The 18,584-nt window shown below is 35.0% G+C and overlaps 1 protein-coding gene across 3 annotated transcripts in view; it reads left to right on the top strand.

Annotated features, from left to right (window-relative positions):
- IFT74 (intraflagellar transport 74) overlaps positions 1 to 18,584 on the top strand; it is a 78,161-nt gene that overhangs the window by 39,626 nt on the left and 19,951 nt on the right. For all 3 annotated transcript variants that reach the window (XM_082843277.1, XM_082843279.1, XM_082843278.1), the window contains exons 11-13: positions 404 to 547; positions 1,879 to 1,919; positions 4,614 to 4,693. In XM_082843277.1, coding sequence (XP_082699403.1) covers positions 404 to 547; positions 1,879 to 1,919; positions 4,614 to 4,693 — 265 coding nt within the window. The remainder of the gene's footprint in view (positions 1 to 403; positions 548 to 1,878; positions 1,920 to 4,613; positions 4,694 to 18,584) is intronic.

Genomic DNA, 18,584 nt, shown 5'->3' on the forward strand with positions numbered 1-18,584 from the left:
ATATGATCTATTCAGGGGAAAATATCTTCCCTCTAGCGATCAGTTCCTTGGACTTTGGATTGGGTTTTGTGGTTAAAGTTATACATACATCGTTACATTTTCTTTATTATCTTCCCATTAGTAGAGATGTCTTTATCTTTGTTTAGGTCTTATATTTAGAAAATAAACTAAAGCTACCACCTTCTTGTGAACCTTAGACTGAAAATTGCTTATGAAAGTATATAGGGATTTATTTTTATTCTTCAGTGTTTAGAAACGTACTTTGTAGCATTATTGAGTACTCTAGGTTCTTGATATCTCTATTTAAAGATGCTGGTAGTTTAAATTTGTCCTTAGTCTTATAAACTGAAAACTATTTGAATAGTTTTTGATAAAATACTAAAATTATTTTAATTCTCTTCAGGAAATAGCACACTCCCAGGTAAAACAGGAGGCTGTATTGTTGCATGAAAAACTTTATGAGTTGGAGTCCCATCGAGATCAAATGATTGCGGAAGACAAAAGCATGGGATCCCCAATGGAAGAGAGAGAGAGATTACTTAAGCAGGTAGGAAAAACAAACATATGTATTTTAATATGTCAGGATTTGGTAAATGTATCAGTCTGTTTTATTTAAGGCATATGAATTGAACAGAAAACTAATAAGTTTATTTTCTTAAAAAACAGTGAAAAGTGAACTCCATCTAAATTAATATGAACTGCTTGACTAAGAAGATCTAGGTAAAAGTCATTTCTCAAATAAACTGTTTTTTTTTTTTTTGCTTAAATCCTAATTTTATATGGTCTTCATGCATATTTTGGTCATTTTTTCATGTTTTGGATCCTTATAAGAAAAACTTGAAACCCTTCTTATTGATCAGTAAATAATTAATCTTATTGAGGATGTATTCCATTATTTGTTTTGGGCCTCATATTTAGAAAATGAAGTGCCCCAAGGCTGACAACTTTGTGTGGTTATTTCTATCAGTGCCACCATGAAGTGAATGGAATTAAAATGTCCTGTGAAATCACAGTATGTCACCATGTTATGTCAGATGTGTTCAGTAGCTTTCTTACTATCCCAAGACTGGCTTTAATTTATCCTATTGTTTATCCTGAGACACCCTAAATATACAGCCCTTAGGAGCCTATATATTTGGGAGCACCTCTAGTCAGGAACCTACAAATGGGACTCCTTTGTGGTCTTAGATTGAATCCAGTGGGTTTGTAGGAGGCTTAGGGATCAACTCAGGAGCTATTTAAGTGTTAGAATCATTCTAGAAAGGTATCAAAATCTAGAATCTCTGAAGTTCCTTGGAAAGAGATCATTGAAGGCAGGGGACGAAGAGTGTGATCTTGGTATAGAATTTCTAGATAGAATACAGAATGACTAGTTAAATTTGAATTTCAGATAAGCAGTGAATAATCTTTTAGAATAAGTATACACGTAAGGACAGTAAGTGTATTCCAAATACATACCACAAAAGTTATTCATTGTTTTTCTGAAATTCAGATGTAACGAGGATTGCTAAATCTGGCAGCCCTACCGTGTGCATGGGTTGGGGGTGGGGAGCAGGGGGAGCAGGGTGGGGGAGACAGGCTCAAAAATCCTAGATATTTATGTAAATTGATCCAGACCTGAAGATGTGTTAACTTCTTGGTGCCACGTGGATAGGTATGGATATTTATCAGTCACCACTCTTCCTTTGAGGAGGAAAGAAAAATCTGTGAATAGTTCCCTAATGATGTTCCTTTTAACTTCAAAGGCTGAATTTCAAGAAATAAGTTTAAAGCGACTAGATTTGATATTTTAGTACACACCCTAGAAGGAAAATCTCTTTAAGATGGCCTAACAATGAGTAATTCTTTAAATTCTGTTTTCTCTTCATGCCTTTATAGGTTAAAGAAGATAATCAGGAAATAGCCAGCATGGAGCGACAGTAAGTACTTTTACACTAGGACATTTTACATTCATTTCTCATCTTTTAAATTGCATTCTAAATGTGTAAGAGGTGCATATTGTTACAGTCATTTTTTCTGTGATTCACACTGACAATATTGATGCAGCTTTCAGTTTTATTTATAGCTTTAAATAATTCTTTGAATGTTTAGTTAAGAGCCATTACATAGTATAATTGCTTTTTAAAAACAGCTTTATTGTGATATAATACATACTGTACAATTCACATATTTAAAGTGTACAATTCAGAGTTTTTTATTATATTCACAGAGTTGTGCAACCACCACCTCAGTCAATTTCAGAACAGTTCAGTCACCCCAATAGAAACCCATATCCCTTAACCATCACACCTCTCATCCCCCATTCCCAGCCCTAAGCAACCACTGTACCTTATGTCTGTGTAGATTGGCCTGTTCTGGACATTTCATATAAATGAAAGCATACAATATATGGTCCTATGTGGTTGGATTCTTACACTTAGCATAATGTTTTCAGGGTTCATCTGTGTTGTAGCATGTATCAGTATTTCATTTCTTTTTATTGCCAAATAATATCCCATTTGTGTGGCTATACCATATTTATTTATCCATTCATTAATTGATGGACATTTGGATTGTTTCTATTTTTTGGCTGTGATGGATCATGCTGGTATGAACAATCGTGTACATGTTTTTGTGTGTGGACATATATATTTTCACTTCTCTTGGGTATTTACCTAGGAGTGGAATTTACCTAGGAGTGCTGGTTCATACGGTAACTCTATATTTAACTTCTTGAGGAGGTGCCAGACTATTTTCCAATGCAGCTGCACCATTTTACATTTTCACCAGCAGTGTATAAGTGTTCCAGTTTCTCCATGACCTCACCAACACTTGTTATTATCTGTCATTTTTGATTACTGTGTAGCCATCTTAGTAGGTGTGAAGTGGTATCATTGATTTGCATTTTCCTGATTAATGAATGATCTTAAACTCTTTTTCCTGTACTTATTGGTCATATATATATATTCTTTGGAGACATGTCTATTCACATTCTCTGCCCATTTTTAAAATTTATTTATTTATTTTTTATAGATCATTATTGGAGTATAATTGCTTCACAATAGTGTGTTAGTTTCTGTTGTACAAAAAAGTGAATCAGCCATATGCATACATATATCCCCACATCCCCTCCCTCTGGAGCCTCCCTCCCACCCTCCTTATTCCACCCCTCTAGGTCATCGCAAAGCACCAAGCTGATCTCCCTGTGTTTTTGCCCATTTTTAAATTGGGTTATTTATTGTTTTATTATTGAATTGTAAGAGCTCTTTATATATTCTAAATAAAGTCTCTTATCAGATAAATGATTTGCAAAAGTTTTCTTCCATTATTTGGGTTGTCTTTTCACTTTCTTTATGGTGTCCTTTGAAGCACAAAAGTTTAAAATTTTTTTTAAGACTTTATTTTTTAAATAAATTTATTTATTTTATTTATTTATTTTTGGCTGCATTGAGTCTTCATTGCTGTGCACGGGCTTTCTGTAGTTGCAGCGAGCGGGGGCTACTCTTTGTTGCGGTGCCCGGGCTCCTCATTGCAGTGACTTCTCTTGTTGCGGAGCATGGGCTCTAGGTGTACAGGCTTCAGTAGTTGTGGCTTATGGGCTCTAGAGTGCAGGCTCAGTAGTTGTGGTGCACAGGCTTATTTGTTCTGCGGCATGTGGGATCTTCCCAGACCAGGGGTCAAACCTGTATCCTCTGCATTGGCAGGCGGATTCTTAACCACTGCGCCACCAGGGAAGTCCCAGTAGTTTTAAATTTTGATTATATCTGGTTTATTTATTTTTTTCTTTTGTCATCTGTGCTTTTGGTGTCATATGTAAGAAACCAATGCCTAGTTCAATTTCTTGAAGATTTATGCTTATGTTTTTTTATTTGTGTTTTATAGTTTAGTTCTTATGTTTAGATCTATGACCCACTTTTAGTTAACTTTTGTGTATGGTATGAGGTAGGAGTCCAGTTTTATTCTTTTGCTTGTGTATATCCAGTTATTCCAGCACCATTTGTTGAAATATTCTTTCAAGAAATATTATTTAATGTTCTTTCTCTGTTTAATTGTTTTGGCACCTTTGTCAAAAATCAGTTGTATATAGATACAGGGTCTTATTCCTAGACTCACAATTCTATTCCATTGTCTATCCTTAAAAGGATATGTCTATCCTTATTCCAGTATTATACTGTCTTGATTACTATAGCTTTGTAATAAGTACAACTGCTTTTGTTAAAATTTTAACCCATATAATCTTCTCTCAATGGTAAATTTTCTCTTATTTTCTAACTTTTAAGACAAACTTGCTAACTTAGTTTAGTTTATATAAACCTACAAAAAGAAGGTTGCTAAAGATTTTTTATTTTCTTAATATCACAAGTAAAGCTCAAAAGATGGCTGGCAGGGAAGGGTCTACTGTTGAAATCAGGCAAGCCAGCATTCTCAGAACACACTTTGTACTCTAAATGCGAATCATGAAAAAAGATTTTTCTCTCAAATTTATAGTATTGTCCTCAGAATAAAGCATATTATTTATTGATATTGTTTCTGCAGATTCAAAAAGATGTAAGATTTCATAACATCGTCACTAAATGTTTTTACTGAATATCTAAATTGTCTGCCATAAATTCATTAAATAATATTTTCAACAGGTTAACAGATATAAAAGAAAAAATAAATCAGCTTAATGAAGAAATTAGACAACTTGACATGGATTTAGAAGAACACCAAGGTAATTTTTAAAATATTTTTATGAAGTATAATATAGATACATAGCAGTATTTATACAGTATTAACTTGGGCCTCAGGGACTGTTTACCTGGGGTTTATTATTTAATTCTTTGTGATATCACTAAGTTTAACTACTAAAATACTAAACTATTAAAATATTTAGTAGTAGTAACTAAATATTATAGTTAGTATTGAATCATTTAAGTAATATTTTAAATGTTATAGTTAGTATTGAATTTTAATAGTAACTAAATATTTTAATAGTAACTAAATATTATAGTTAGTGTTGAACTATTTAAGCCAACTAAAAACTTATATAACTTAAAATGGTTATATAATGGCAAGAATTTATTTTGTTTTGCAAACAAATTTTTTTGTTAATTGGGATGTAGTTGTTTTACAATGTTGTGTTAGTTTCTACTGTACAGCGAAGTGAAGTAGAGTTCCCTGTGCTATACAGCAAGAAATTTTTTTCTTTTTTTTTTTTTTTTTTGCCGCACGCGGGCCTCTCACTGTTGCGGCCTCTCCCGTTGCTGAGCACAGGCTCTGGACGCGCAGGCTCAGCGGCCATGGCTCACGGGCCCAGCTGCTCTGTGGCATGTGGGATCCTCCCGGACCAGGGCACGAACCCGTGTCCCCTGCATCGGCAGGCGAACTCTCAACCACTGCGCCACCAGGGAAGCCCAAGAAATTTTTTGTTTTTAATCAAGTAAAATGGTTTAAAGTTGCTCACAGATTTCTAAGTTATACTTCTTCAATATTGTCAGCTATTAACTGGCGTAAGTGGTAGAGTTACAGGGGAGTGAGGATCACATCACAAATATCACAAAAAATGTAGGAAGAATTATTCGCTAGGGGACCCACTAATGTGGTGGCAAGTACTGATTATTCCAGTCCTCTCTCAGCTTTCCCCAGCAGTGGGATTTGAAGTGCCAAGGCAGGGATCAGAGCACTTCGGGTGGAAATGCTGTGGTGGGGATTTGGGAGCTACAGTGTATGTGTGGTTGAGGGAAGAGTTTGGGCATCACAGGTTCCTAACCGACTTGTCTCTAACAAGGGAGGAAAAGCTGGCTTACTATGGCACTTTAATCACAGATTAACTGCAAGCCAGTTAATATGCTATTGGATTATCAAGAGTTGACTATATATTCTTATGAGTTAGGTATTCTATTGTAAATAATATGCCTATTATGGCTAAAGAAACATTCATAGCAGAGGAAAAGGGTGTTCTTTTCCTAAATTAATTTTTTATTTCAATTTTAATGCAGTGTATTAGTTTTATTTATACATTTTATTGATTTATGAATAATAGCATTAGCTACTATTAATTGATTACTTACCTGGACTGGTTACTTTGTGATCTTTGCAGGAACACTTTGAAGGCTTCTAACCTCTTTTATGCTTGTTGAAACTCAGAGAAGTTAACTCAAATTCTCACAGCTAGTAAGGGGTAAAGTCTAGATATAAATCAAGTTCTCTTTGACCCCAGTGTTAGCTCTATTCCCCAAACCTAATCTTGGCTTTCTGATATGAAGTGCTGTATTTGTGAAATAAAAATATTCTTGTGAAATGCTTACAGTCTTATTTACATGTGGCTACATGTAAACAAGACATCTAAAATCAGACAAACTTTAAGTCCTGGTTATTAGGTAAGTAAACTTATCTGAGCTTTCATTTTCTCATCTGCGAAATGAATATAGTGGTCCTACCTCACTAAGATTTACAAATAGTAAGTGGTACACATGGCAAGGTAGGTTCACAATAAATTGTTACTAAGGTCATGTTGTTTTCTTTATTAAATTATTTTATTGCTTTTAATTTATGTAGATCTAGTATATAGATTTTCTTTGTTAATCAATTATTCTGAGAAATCTGATAATGTTCTTGATTTCAGATGCTTTATGGGATACATTTTAAATAATATTCCTCCTTCTAAATTTAAATTTCTAGCAGAATTCTATTTATTTTTCCAGTAAAATAACTCATTTGGGGGTAACAATTTATTTTATTTTATTTTTACATCTTTATTGGAGTATAATTGCTTTACAATGGTGTGTTAGTTTCTGCTTTATAACAAAGTGAATCAGTAATACTTATACATATGTTGCCATATCTCTTCCCTTTTGCGTCTCCCTCCCTCCCACCCTCCCTATCCCACCCCTCTAGGTGGTCACAAAGCACTGAGCTGATCTCCCTGTGCTATGCAGCTGCTTCCCACTAGCTATCTATTTTACGTTTGGTAGTGTATATATGTCCATGCCACTCTCTCGCTTTGTCACAGCTTACCCTTCCCCCTCCCCATATCCTCAAGTCCATTCTCTAGTAGATCTGTGTTTTTAAACAATTTATTATTAATTGCTAGTTCTACGATAAATAGAATGCTTTGAATTGTAGCTTCCCTTTTCCTTTTTGTTTTCGTAAATTCTTTGTCCTTTTTTTTTTTTTTTTCCTGGCCGCACCACAGCTTGCGGGCTCTCAGTTCCCAGACCAGGGATCGAATCGGTTCCTCCTGCAGTGGAAGTGAGGAGCCCTAACCACTGGACCACCAGGGAATTACCTGTCCTTTTTGATTAATGTAGAAAGGCACAATCTATAATGTAATGTAATAGTAGCAAAAAAGCATATATATATGTACATATAAAAATATATGTGATATATAAATATTATGTATTGTATGTTCACATATATATCAATGCATTAGTTTTTTGTTCTACTACACTTTGATCATCCTGGATTATTGGGGTTTTTATTAGAAGGTCACTTGTTAGTTCAGGACCTCATTATTTCTTTCCTGAACTATTTCAGTAGTCTACTAACTGGTCCCCGACCTCCAATCTTGCTCCCTGTCAGATTCATCCACCACAGTGTTGCCAGAGTGACTTATGTGAAATGTGATTCTGTATCATTCTCCACTTAACAGTGGTTCCCCGTGACCTACAAGATAAAGTTTAAGAATCTTTGTGTGGCATTCTAGTCCCTCCATAATCTGACCTGTACATTGTCAGCCTCCTCTCCTACCCCTCAGCATCTCTATCCTTACATTCTAAGAATAATAATAATAATCTACCAGTGGTACTTCACACCTCACCCTCTTATCATACATCAAAGGATTGTTTCATGCTCAATCCTTTGCTCCTATTATTTGTTCCCTTTTCTTGAATGTTCTTTTCTCTGTTACTTACTTTACTAACTTCTCATTTTTTAAGATCTAGCTCAGGTATCCTTTCATATCCAACATAGTAACCCTAATTTCTCTCCCTGACCTATTTCTGGGCTGGGCTAAGTGAGTGATCCCCTCTGTTATCAGAACACACGGCATAAATGTATTGACCACATTACTTTACCACTTTCTACTTAGGTGTTTGTCTTTTCCCTTAAGCTCTACATCCTCCAGGACAGGGACTGTGTCTTGTTCACTTTGGTAACCTCTTTCATCAACACAATGCCTGGGAAAATAAACATTCAATAAGTCTTTGTGGAATGAATTAAACAGTCCTGTATTTTATTTATATATTTTTAAATAATTATTATTTTTTTGGGCTGCACCGTGCAGCTTGTGGGATTTTTAGTTCCCCATCCAGGGACTGAACCCTGGCCCTCAGCAGTGAGAGCATGGAGTCCTAACAGCTGGACAGCCAGGGAATTCCCAGTCCTGTATTTTAGAAGGGAAGGATTTGTAGAATGAATTAAAGGTGAGAGTTGGGCTCTAGTCACTTCTTTGGGCCCTCTAGTTCTTAAGATATACAAATGCACTCTTATCTACAGAGAGAGCTTGATTAGTTAGCAACAGTTTTATTACTTTTTAGAGGATTCCTACCTTCGATTTATGATTTCCAGTAAAGAGGTGGATTCTTATCTACATCTGCATTCTCAGCAGTCCCTTGACTCAAGATTGTGGATAATCTGCTCCTTAAGATGTGGACGATTATCAAGTTATTTTGACTTTCTGGTCCATACTTATCTCTGCCCCCAGCTTTATTCCTTCTGGCCATTTTATTAATTTCTTAGATGTTACCTGGTTTCTTCCATTTATGGCACCTGTGTGTAATCCAGCTAGGCCACCTTTTGCCTTGTAGGGGTTCTGGTTAACATAACACTTAAACTGTAAATGTGTTTGTACATGTCTGACTTTGTTAGTACTTGCTCCAACCCTTCAGTTTTCAAATAAACTTTTAAAAGGTTTGCATAATTCATTCTAAATTTAAAGGCATCCTTTGATACTGGTTTAGGTACAGTTATGTTCTCTGCTAGATATTAATGGTGGTCCTGTAATCCAACAGCTTCTTCAAGTTCATCATATTTTTGCACTTTTTAAGTCCTTAAAGTTACAATTTGCTAAAAGTTACATTGTCTCAAAGTTAACTTAATAAAATCAATTAACAGTTATTTGGCTATTCTACAAAAATCTTCATTATTCCTAGATGCTGAGTTATCAGTTTCTGTGACAATCTGGGTAATGCAGAAAAAATCCTCATAATACACTTACACTTTTGACCAATTCTAGATGGGCTTCTTTGCTCTCAAATCTTTATTTAGTCTTTGTAAGTAATTTTTAAAGGTGAAATAACCTGATAACAGAGAATTTTCATTATAATAAGATGTCATTACTTTTTTAAACTGCTGGGGGATTTAATCCTATTATGTTAAGTATTTGTTAGACTTCACCCCTACAGTAGTTTTACTTTATTGCTGGATCAGGTAACTTTGTTATATGGGTTCTAAAAAATACTTAGGTTTAAATATGTGTACTATCCTATATTTTAGCAGGAAAGGAATTGTTACTATTTTTGCTAACTAGAAGCAGTGAGAAATAGCTCTATTGAAAGTTGTTATATGGTCAGGATTCGGCTACAATCTGCATCATTATTAAAGCAGAGCACTATTGGCAGATGCCATGCTACTTTTCAGAAAAGCCTGATTTCTCCTGGAATCCATCCTGATTTCTCCTTTCTCAAGCTGAAGTGCCAACCATTAAATATTTACTTAATTGTTGCTTTTTAAAATGTTGCTTCTGTATGAGAAAGGGAAAGTAATGGAAAAGGCGTTGTAGCTCTAGGTGAAGGCAACAAGCTAATAGTAGCCTATATTCTCATTCAACATAGGATATTATTTTTATTATTCTTTTACCTAAAGATTTACTTCTAACATGTGGTTGAGTAGTTAGTTTTTGATAAGGTAATTGTTGACTAAGAAAATTTATTCTCACCACAAATTAATTTTTGTATATTTCATATTGAAGGTCCCTCAAAGTAAATGGTGTTTATTGGTCCACTTAACTCAGGCCTCTACTGTACTCTTCACTATATTCTGTTAAATTCTAAAAAGAGCAGTGTTACTATTTTAAGACACGACAAAACCTTTCATGGTGTAGGAACACAAAATAAGTGATTGTCTATGCAGAACTCCTGAGCCTTTTGAAATCTGGTTAATTCTCATCTTTACCCAGTGCAGCTTAGGTTTAGACTTTCTCAGGTCTGCTAAGTTAGTTACCATTTGTCCATCTGCTTCCAGCTTCCAAAATTTTATTACTATTGTTTCCTCTCCTATTTTCCTCATTGCTGGGAGTTTGACCTTTAAAAATTCTTTTTACTATAATTTTAGTGGAGTTTGGGGGGTGGGGCAGGTTAGGGTTAGATGTGCATGTTCAACCTACCATCTTTGTCAAAAAATTACCAGTTATAAACTTACCCAGAATTTCTGAAGCGTTTTAATCACCTTGAATGTACTTCATTTTATGGGTGTGTGTGTGTGTGTGTGTGTGTGTGTGTGTGTGTGTGTTGCCTCAAATGACCATTCTCATGTATTGTCATTAACTGTGCAAATTATCAGTCAGCATCTAGGAGGTTACCCCTTACTAGTTTTAAAAAATTTTCCTTAAAGTAGTTAAAGTTATTTTAAAGACTCCAATTAACTTATTTTTTTTAATTGTGTACTTTTTATGTACAAACCTGGTGTGTATTTAATGTGGAAAATTCAAGCAATACAAAAGTGTATAAAGTAAAAATCATCTCCTTTCTCCTCATACACATCCCATTCTTCAGAGGTAATCATTGTTTACAGTTTGATATGTATAGCCTTTTAGACTTTTTTCTATACACGGCATATATATATATATATATATATATATATATATATATTTAGTGTATATATATTTAATTGAGTGATACAATTCTTCTGAGCTTGAGTCTTTTCATTTAACTGTATATGATGAACACTCTTCCATATGAGGATGTATATACTTCATTCTAAGAAGTATTGCATAGTAGCCAATGTCAGGGCTTTAAAGCCAGACTAAGAATGGTCCCTGGCACATATTTAAGTACTTACAAAAACTATTAGCTGTAGTCATGCTGATATTCTTGTTAAATAGTATTAGCTGTATCCACATTGACATTAGGTTGTTTCTAATTTTTCACTACCAAGAACAATGCTGCACTAAATAACCTTGATACATATATGTTTGTTAATTTGTATATTTCTATAGGCTAAATTTCTAGAAGTGAAATTTTGAATAGAAGGTTACTTATGTATACAATTTTGATTATTTTTGAAAATTTCTTTCCAGAAATGGTTGTACCAGTTTATACATCCAGCAGCAGTATGTGAAAGTGCATCCTCACCAGTGCTAATTACTTCTCTGACAGTTCACTGTTCTCAAAGGCCTGAATTTGTAGTACTACCATGATCCACGAGGTGGAGCTAATTTTCTGGACATCTGCGTGCTCAGACAAGGCTTAAGGAACACAGTTTACAAAGTACAGTCACATTTCTACCCAAGAAGGATTTTTGGGCATTATTGCTCACTACAAATTAATCCTTCAGTTTTAGAATACAGTATCTTCCCAAAGATTGATAAAATGGAATATCATGTGGTTATCAATACAGCATATCACAGACATCTAAATATCTAACAGCTACAATGTGATAAATATGTATCATAATAGAAGTATGCATAAAATGCTACAGGATCATTGGATTACTGCCCTAAACTTCAAATGAATTCATTGCAATTTACTCTATAATTTATATGCTGCTTTCAAGGGTAGTAAAAACATAAAATACAACCCTTTTCTTTGGTTTGTCTGTAGGATACTTCTTCCTACTCATAGTTCCAAGGCTCAGGTTAGAAGCTTTTATTCTCTGATTATGTCAAGTAAAATAGAATTTATAAAGACAGAATAGTTTTGTTTTAGGGCACGGGTTCTGCAACCCGCATGCCAGGATTCAAATCTGAGCTGTGCTGTTTTACTGGCTGATCTCAGACATGCTACTTGACCTTGCTGTACCTTAGTTTCCTCATCTTTAAAGTGGCGATAATAACAGTACCTACCTTCCTTTTAGGGTTACTGTGAAGATTAGATGAATGGAGCATGTGTGTGTATGACTCAGAATAGCATGCAATTTAAAAATTGCACATAAATGTTATTGGCTGTTATTATTAATGCTATTAATTAATTAATTTTTTTAGTTTTTTTAAAACAGCTTTACAAAGGTTTAATTGACATACAATACAGTAAACATATTTAAAGTACATAATTTGATAAGTTTTGACATATGCATCCACCTGTGAAACCATCACCACAATCAAGAGAGTAAACATACTCAACGATCCCCAAAATCTCCTAATACCCTTTTGCAGCCTCTCCCTCCCACTCCAACCTGCTTCACTCTCCCATCCTCAGGTAACCGATGATCTTGTTTCTGTCACTGTTGATTAATTTACATTTTCTAGAATTTTATATAAACAGAATCATAACTATGTACACATTTTTCTCTGATCCTTCACTCAGCATAATTATTTTAAGATTTATCCATATATTTGCACATGTCACCAGTTTGCTCCTGTTCATTGCTGAGTAGTATTCCACTGTGAAGATAAACCACAGTTTATTTATTCATTCTTCTTTGTCTGACTTAGATTAATTATTTTTAATGATTCCATTTTATCTTCTTTATTGGTCTTTCAGTTATAATTCTTTGTTTTGTTATTTTAGTGGTTGCTTTAGGATATTGTGTATATCTTTAACTTATCACAGTCTACCTTCATGTTATACCTCATTATGTATAGTATAAGAACCTTGACAATGGCATGCTTCTACTTCTCCCTTCCTGGTCTTTGTGGTATTGTCATCACACATTTTCCTTTTACGTATTTTATAAGGTAATAACTACGTAGCTATTTTTTTCACACACATACACTGTCTTTTATTTTTACAAGAGATAAACTGACACCAAGCATTGTAAATGGTTGACCACAACAAAAGCAACAATGATTGCAATTACTGAACACAAAACACACTCATACTATGTCATAATATTGACATTCAGTCCAGTAATCCTCCATTGTAACAGCTCCTTTACTTTGCAGTGAAAATTGGTTTGTATATTTTTTGCCTCTTGAGTCCTTGTGGGATTTTTTTTTTTAATTCAAACAGAAAGTCAAAAAATTATAATCATCCTCATCAGTTCACTCAGTCCCATGTCATTAATTTTTTTTTCATCTTGATCTTTCTGAAAATGCTTATTCATTCAGTTCAGCAGTACAGTCAGTTACCAGAAACCTGCATGTCTCAAGAGTCTTTTCCATGAATTCCTTGAAGATGAAACCCTTTTATAGGAACATTTTTGCAAAAGCATTCGAGTACACCCAGAACTGTCTGTAAATGACAAAAGACTTTAAAATGACCACGGTTAAAGATTTGATGAAAGTTCATAATAATGCAATTGGCAAGGGTATTTAGTTATTTCTGAGATATCCATTTTTGCATAGCTATTATTTTTGACAGTCAATTATATTTTTAAACGATTACTAATAAGGAGCAAAATCTTACTATTTACCCATTTCTGCTCTTCTTCAGTCCTTAATGTAGATTCCAGATTTCCATCTGAGATCTTTCTCTTTCTGCTTGAAGGACTTTAAATATTTCTTGTAGTTATGGTCTGCTGGTGATGAATGCTTTCAGCTTTTGTATGTCTGAGAATGCCTATTTGCCTTCATTTTCAAAGGATATTTTTGCTGGGTATAGTCAAGGTTGACAGATGTTATCTTTTAATACTTCAGAGATGTTGATCCACTGTCTTCTCACTTACATTGTTTCTGATTAGAAATCTGCTTTTTTTAAAAACATTTTTATTGGAGTATAATTGCTTTACAATGGTGTGTTAGTTTCTGCTTTATAACAAAGTGAATCACTTATACATATACATTTATCCCCATATCTCTTCCCTCTTGCATCTCCCTCCCTCCTACCCTCCCTATCCCACCCTTCTAGCTGGTCGCAAAGCACCGAGCTGATCTCCCTGTGCTATGCAACTGCTTCCCACTAGCTATCTATTTTACATTTGGTAGTGTATATATGTCCATATATACACTACCACTCTCTCACTTTGTCCCAGCTTACCCTTCCCCCTCCCCGTGTCCTCAAGTCCATTCTCTAGTAGGTCTGCATCTTTATTCCCATCTTGCCCCTAGGTTCTTCGTGACCGTTTTTTTTTTTTTTTTTTAGATTCCATATATGTATTAGCATACAGTATTTGTTTTTCTCTTTCTGACTTACTTCACTCTGTATGACAGACTCTAGGTCCATCCACCTCACTACAAATAACTCAATTTTGTTTCTTTTTATGGCTGAGTAATATTCCATTGTATATATGTGCCACATCTTCTTTATCCATTCATCTGTCGATGGACACTTAGGTTGCTTCCATGTCCTGGCTCTTGTAAATAGAGCTGCAATGAACATTTTGGTACATGACTCTTTTTGAATTATGGTTTTCTCAGGGTATATGCCCAGTAGTGGGATTGCTGGGTCATATGGTAGTTCTATTTTTAGTTTTTTAAGGAACCTCCATACTGTTCTCCATAGTGGCTGTATCAATTTACATTCCCACCAACAGTGTATGAGGGTTCCCTTTTCTCCACACCCTCTCCAGCATTTATTGTTTGTAGATTTTTTGATGATGGCCATTCTGACCGGTGTGAGATGATATCGCATTGTAGTTTTGATTTGCCTTTCTCTAATGATTAATGATGTTGAGCATCCTTTCATTTGTTTGTTGGCAATCTGTATATCTTCTTTGGAGAAATGTCTATTTAGGTCTTCTGCCCATTTTTGGATTGGCTTGTTTGTTTTTTTGATATTGAGCTGCATAAGCTGCTTAAATTTTGGAGATTAATCCTTTGTCGGTTGCTTCATTTGCAAATATTTTCTCCTGTTCTGAGGGTTGTCTTTTCGTCTTGTTTATGGTTTCCTTTGCTGTGCAAAAGCTTTTAAGTTGCATTAGGTCCCATTTGTTTATTTTTGTTTTTATTTCCATTTCTCTAGGAGGTGGGTCAAAAAGGATCTTGCTGTGATCTATATCATCGAGTGTTCTGCCTATGTTTTCCTCTAAGAGTTTTATAGTGTCTGGCCTTATATTTAGGTCTTTAATCCATTTTGAGTTTATTTTTGTGTATGGTGTTAAGGAGTGTTCTAATTTTATTCTTTTACATGTAGCTGTCCAGTTTTCCCAGCACCGCTTATTGAGGAGGCTGTCTTTTCTCCATTGTATATTCTTGCCTCCTTTATCAAAGATAAGGTGACCATATGTAATGCTATTAATTTATAAACTGAAACTAATAACTTTCCTGGAGATTTTCCCAAAACATATTTGGAAAGTATTTTCCCCAAGATGTACAAGATAATATATTCAGTTTATCAGCTGGTATCTGAGTTTCAAATGGCATCTTTACATTGCTGTTTTGTAGCTTCTCAATATACATACAATGAAGAAGAATGAATCATTGCTTATTGTTCAATTTGGGGATTGGTTAAACTATTTATTAGTATGGTGGTATTATCTTCAGACCAGGCACTTCAGCACCATCTGAAACTTGTTAGAAATAAAACTTCTTGGACTCTACCCCAGACCTACTAAACATGAAACCTTGGGAATAGGGCTTAGCAAATTGTGTTTCAACAAACCCTCCTGATGATTCCGATGCATGCTAAAGTTTGATAACCACTGCTTTAGGAAATAATTAAGAACTTACATTGTGTTTAGTATACATGCCAAGGATTACTCATTATACCATCTGATTTTATGGACATTACTCTGTTGAAACAAACTTCTTCATAGTCCTTTTTATTTTCTTCAGAAATGGTGAGGCTTTAGGCAATAATTTAACTTTTACATATTTAGAGAATTTTTATTGTATATATTTTAAATGCCTCTAGTAGATAGAATAATCAGACCTTGTCTGCATAGCTGTAAAGAAACTTTCCTGCCAAAATTTAAAACATTTTGTTGAATGTATAATTGATAAATTGGGTGAAGCTTGAAGCTAAAAGTTAGTTTAAAACATTAAACTTATATGTACTCATTTTAGCATACCATTTTAGCAATGTTTGATATATTAGTTTATCACTTACTGCTATAGTGATGTGTGAAAAGTAGGTGAGAGAGAGCCTGAATGTAAAAAGATGAAGTTTAATAGGACTCCAAAATTAATTAAAATTGAAGCAGGAATGGGGGAGGAGAAAGTGCTGTATCTTACTAAAATATGTGAAAATGTTAGAGGGGGTTTAGATAACTGCTCAATGTGAATTCATGTGATACAGCCTCCAGAACAGCTGGAATCGTAGATTACACTAACAAAAGATGAATATATGGACTATGAGAAGTGATAGTCTGCTTGGAATTCTGTTTCTTGGCATCATACTTTAAAAGGAATGAAGAAGAACTGGAGTAAGAGTAGAATGAACTCTTAGTCCAGAAGAACTGGGCTAAGAGTAGAATGAACAGAATGATAACAAGACTGAAACTATGACACATAAGGAACACTTGAAGGTACTGAACGCTCGAAGGTACCGGGATATTTAGCTTGCCTCAGAAGGACCCCAAGTGCTAGAAAGGAAAGAATCCTACCTTCCAGCAAAAGTACCTTGGTGTTTATTTTTGCCCCTCCTCTCTAATTTTATTTACTATCTGCTACTTTTTCACCTCTAAAATCAGTAGGTCTGCTGACTTGGGAGCCTTGCAGCCAGAGGAGTCACTAGCTTGTGCCTTGTTGTACACTGATCATGAGAGAAGATTGGGGTAGCTACCTGTTCTGGAAAATGGTGATCAGACCCTTCTCCAGGGTCAGAACTGCTTCTCAGAGTATAAAAGCCAAGATTGCTCTGTTAAGCCTTGATTCAAGAGAACATTTTATGATAGAGAGGTAAAAGAGTCAGATGACCTTACTGACAAGTGAGGAGAAAGGTGGTTATGGTGGTACTCAGCCCTTTAGTGCTGGAAGAAGAGCCTAGTTCCCTTACTCCACTGGCTGGCTATAGCTGAGAGTATCAAAAAGCAATAGTGTCCTTTCTACAATATCCCAAGTCTTTTGTAACAGTCCGTACTCATTTCTTCTTTCCCCCTTGTAAGGGGAAAGAGGCCTGAATTTATAGTGGAAATTTTTGGGTACTTGTCTTACTAGAGCATAAATTTCTTGAAGGAAAATATCTTATTCATCTCTATAATTCCTCTGTTACCTGTTAAAGTGCCTTGCTGATATGATACTTCCTATATAAAAGCCTTCTGAACTCTTTTCACCCATCTAGTTATCATAGTACTTCATATATAGCTTAGTTACAGTACTTATGTTGCATTGTAACTTTTTGCTTTTGTTCACCTAACAGATTGTACACCCTTCAAGGATAGAGTGGCAACTGTCTTGTTCATTTTGATATCCCTAGCACCTATTATAGTATCTGGCACATAATAGGTGCTCACTAAACTTGGAAGAAATAAATTATGTAGAACTATGATCACATCAAATACTCAGAGTTTGAGGATAGCTCTAAAATAACCCTCATTTTATGAACGTGTCCTTTTCCCTCTCCTTTGGTCTCTTCATTGTTGATCTTTCTAAAATGATTAGACCCTTTTTATGGCCTGCTTTGCACCTCCAGTGTGATAACTGATTAGCTTCCCCTGTCTATGATCTTGTCCTCTCCTATAATATTAAATCTAAGGATAGATTTTGTAACAAGCCCTATATTTTACCCTACTTTAGGACTGCCCACATCTGTACATTGCCTCTCATGAGAAGCTCAGATATTAGTCCACCAACTAAGAAATCACAAAATAGAGGAGTTCACTAGGGCCCTGATCTCTTCTCTTTTTAGTAACAGTGATATGGGAGGAGGTTTTATGAAGCTTGGGAATTTGCTAAGATATATGGGAGCTCTGTCCTAACTAATCCAGCTGGCCAGCTGTATAGCTGGGAGACATTGACCAGATATGTCTTCCAGCTCAATCTGATGGCAACTTGGAGCATGGATTTGAGGGGAGAAGGAGGGAGGAATCTCCCAGGTTTCTGACTTGGATGATAAGTGTATGGTGAAGGGCTTTCAAACATAATAGGCAATACAGAGGGGTACAGACTTTGAGGGGGAAGACTGATGCATTTAATTATGGATAGGCTGTGTATTAGGATGTCATGAAACGTGCCCACATGAATATGTGTAGTAAACAATTGGATAAAACAATCTGAAAATTAGGAAAAAGGTCAAATTTAAGAATTTTTAAACCACAAGAATGAGTGGGATTTCCTTGGATATAATGTAGCATTAGAAGTCAATGAAGAGCAGAATCCAGAATTTAAATGAAGAAAGGGAAAGTTATGAAGAGAAGACAAAGAAGGAATGAGAGTAAGAAAAACCAGAAAAGCCCAACCCCCAAGCAACAAAAAACATAAGCGGAAAAATGATTGGAAGAAGAAAGGATGTATCAATAGTGTCAAATATTACAGAGTAAGATAACTTGAAACTGCCCCTTGGATTTGATAATTAAGGAGTCATATAATCTTACTGTGAACAATTTCATTGGAATGTCAGGAGGAGAAGCCTCATTGCAGTGTCGTAAGG

This window comes from Leucopleurus acutus, assembly GCF_964270905.1.
Source record: "Leucopleurus acutus genome assembly, chromosome: 7".
Lineage (NCBI taxonomy): Eukaryota > Metazoa > Chordata > Mammalia > Artiodactyla > Delphinidae > Leucopleurus > Leucopleurus acutus.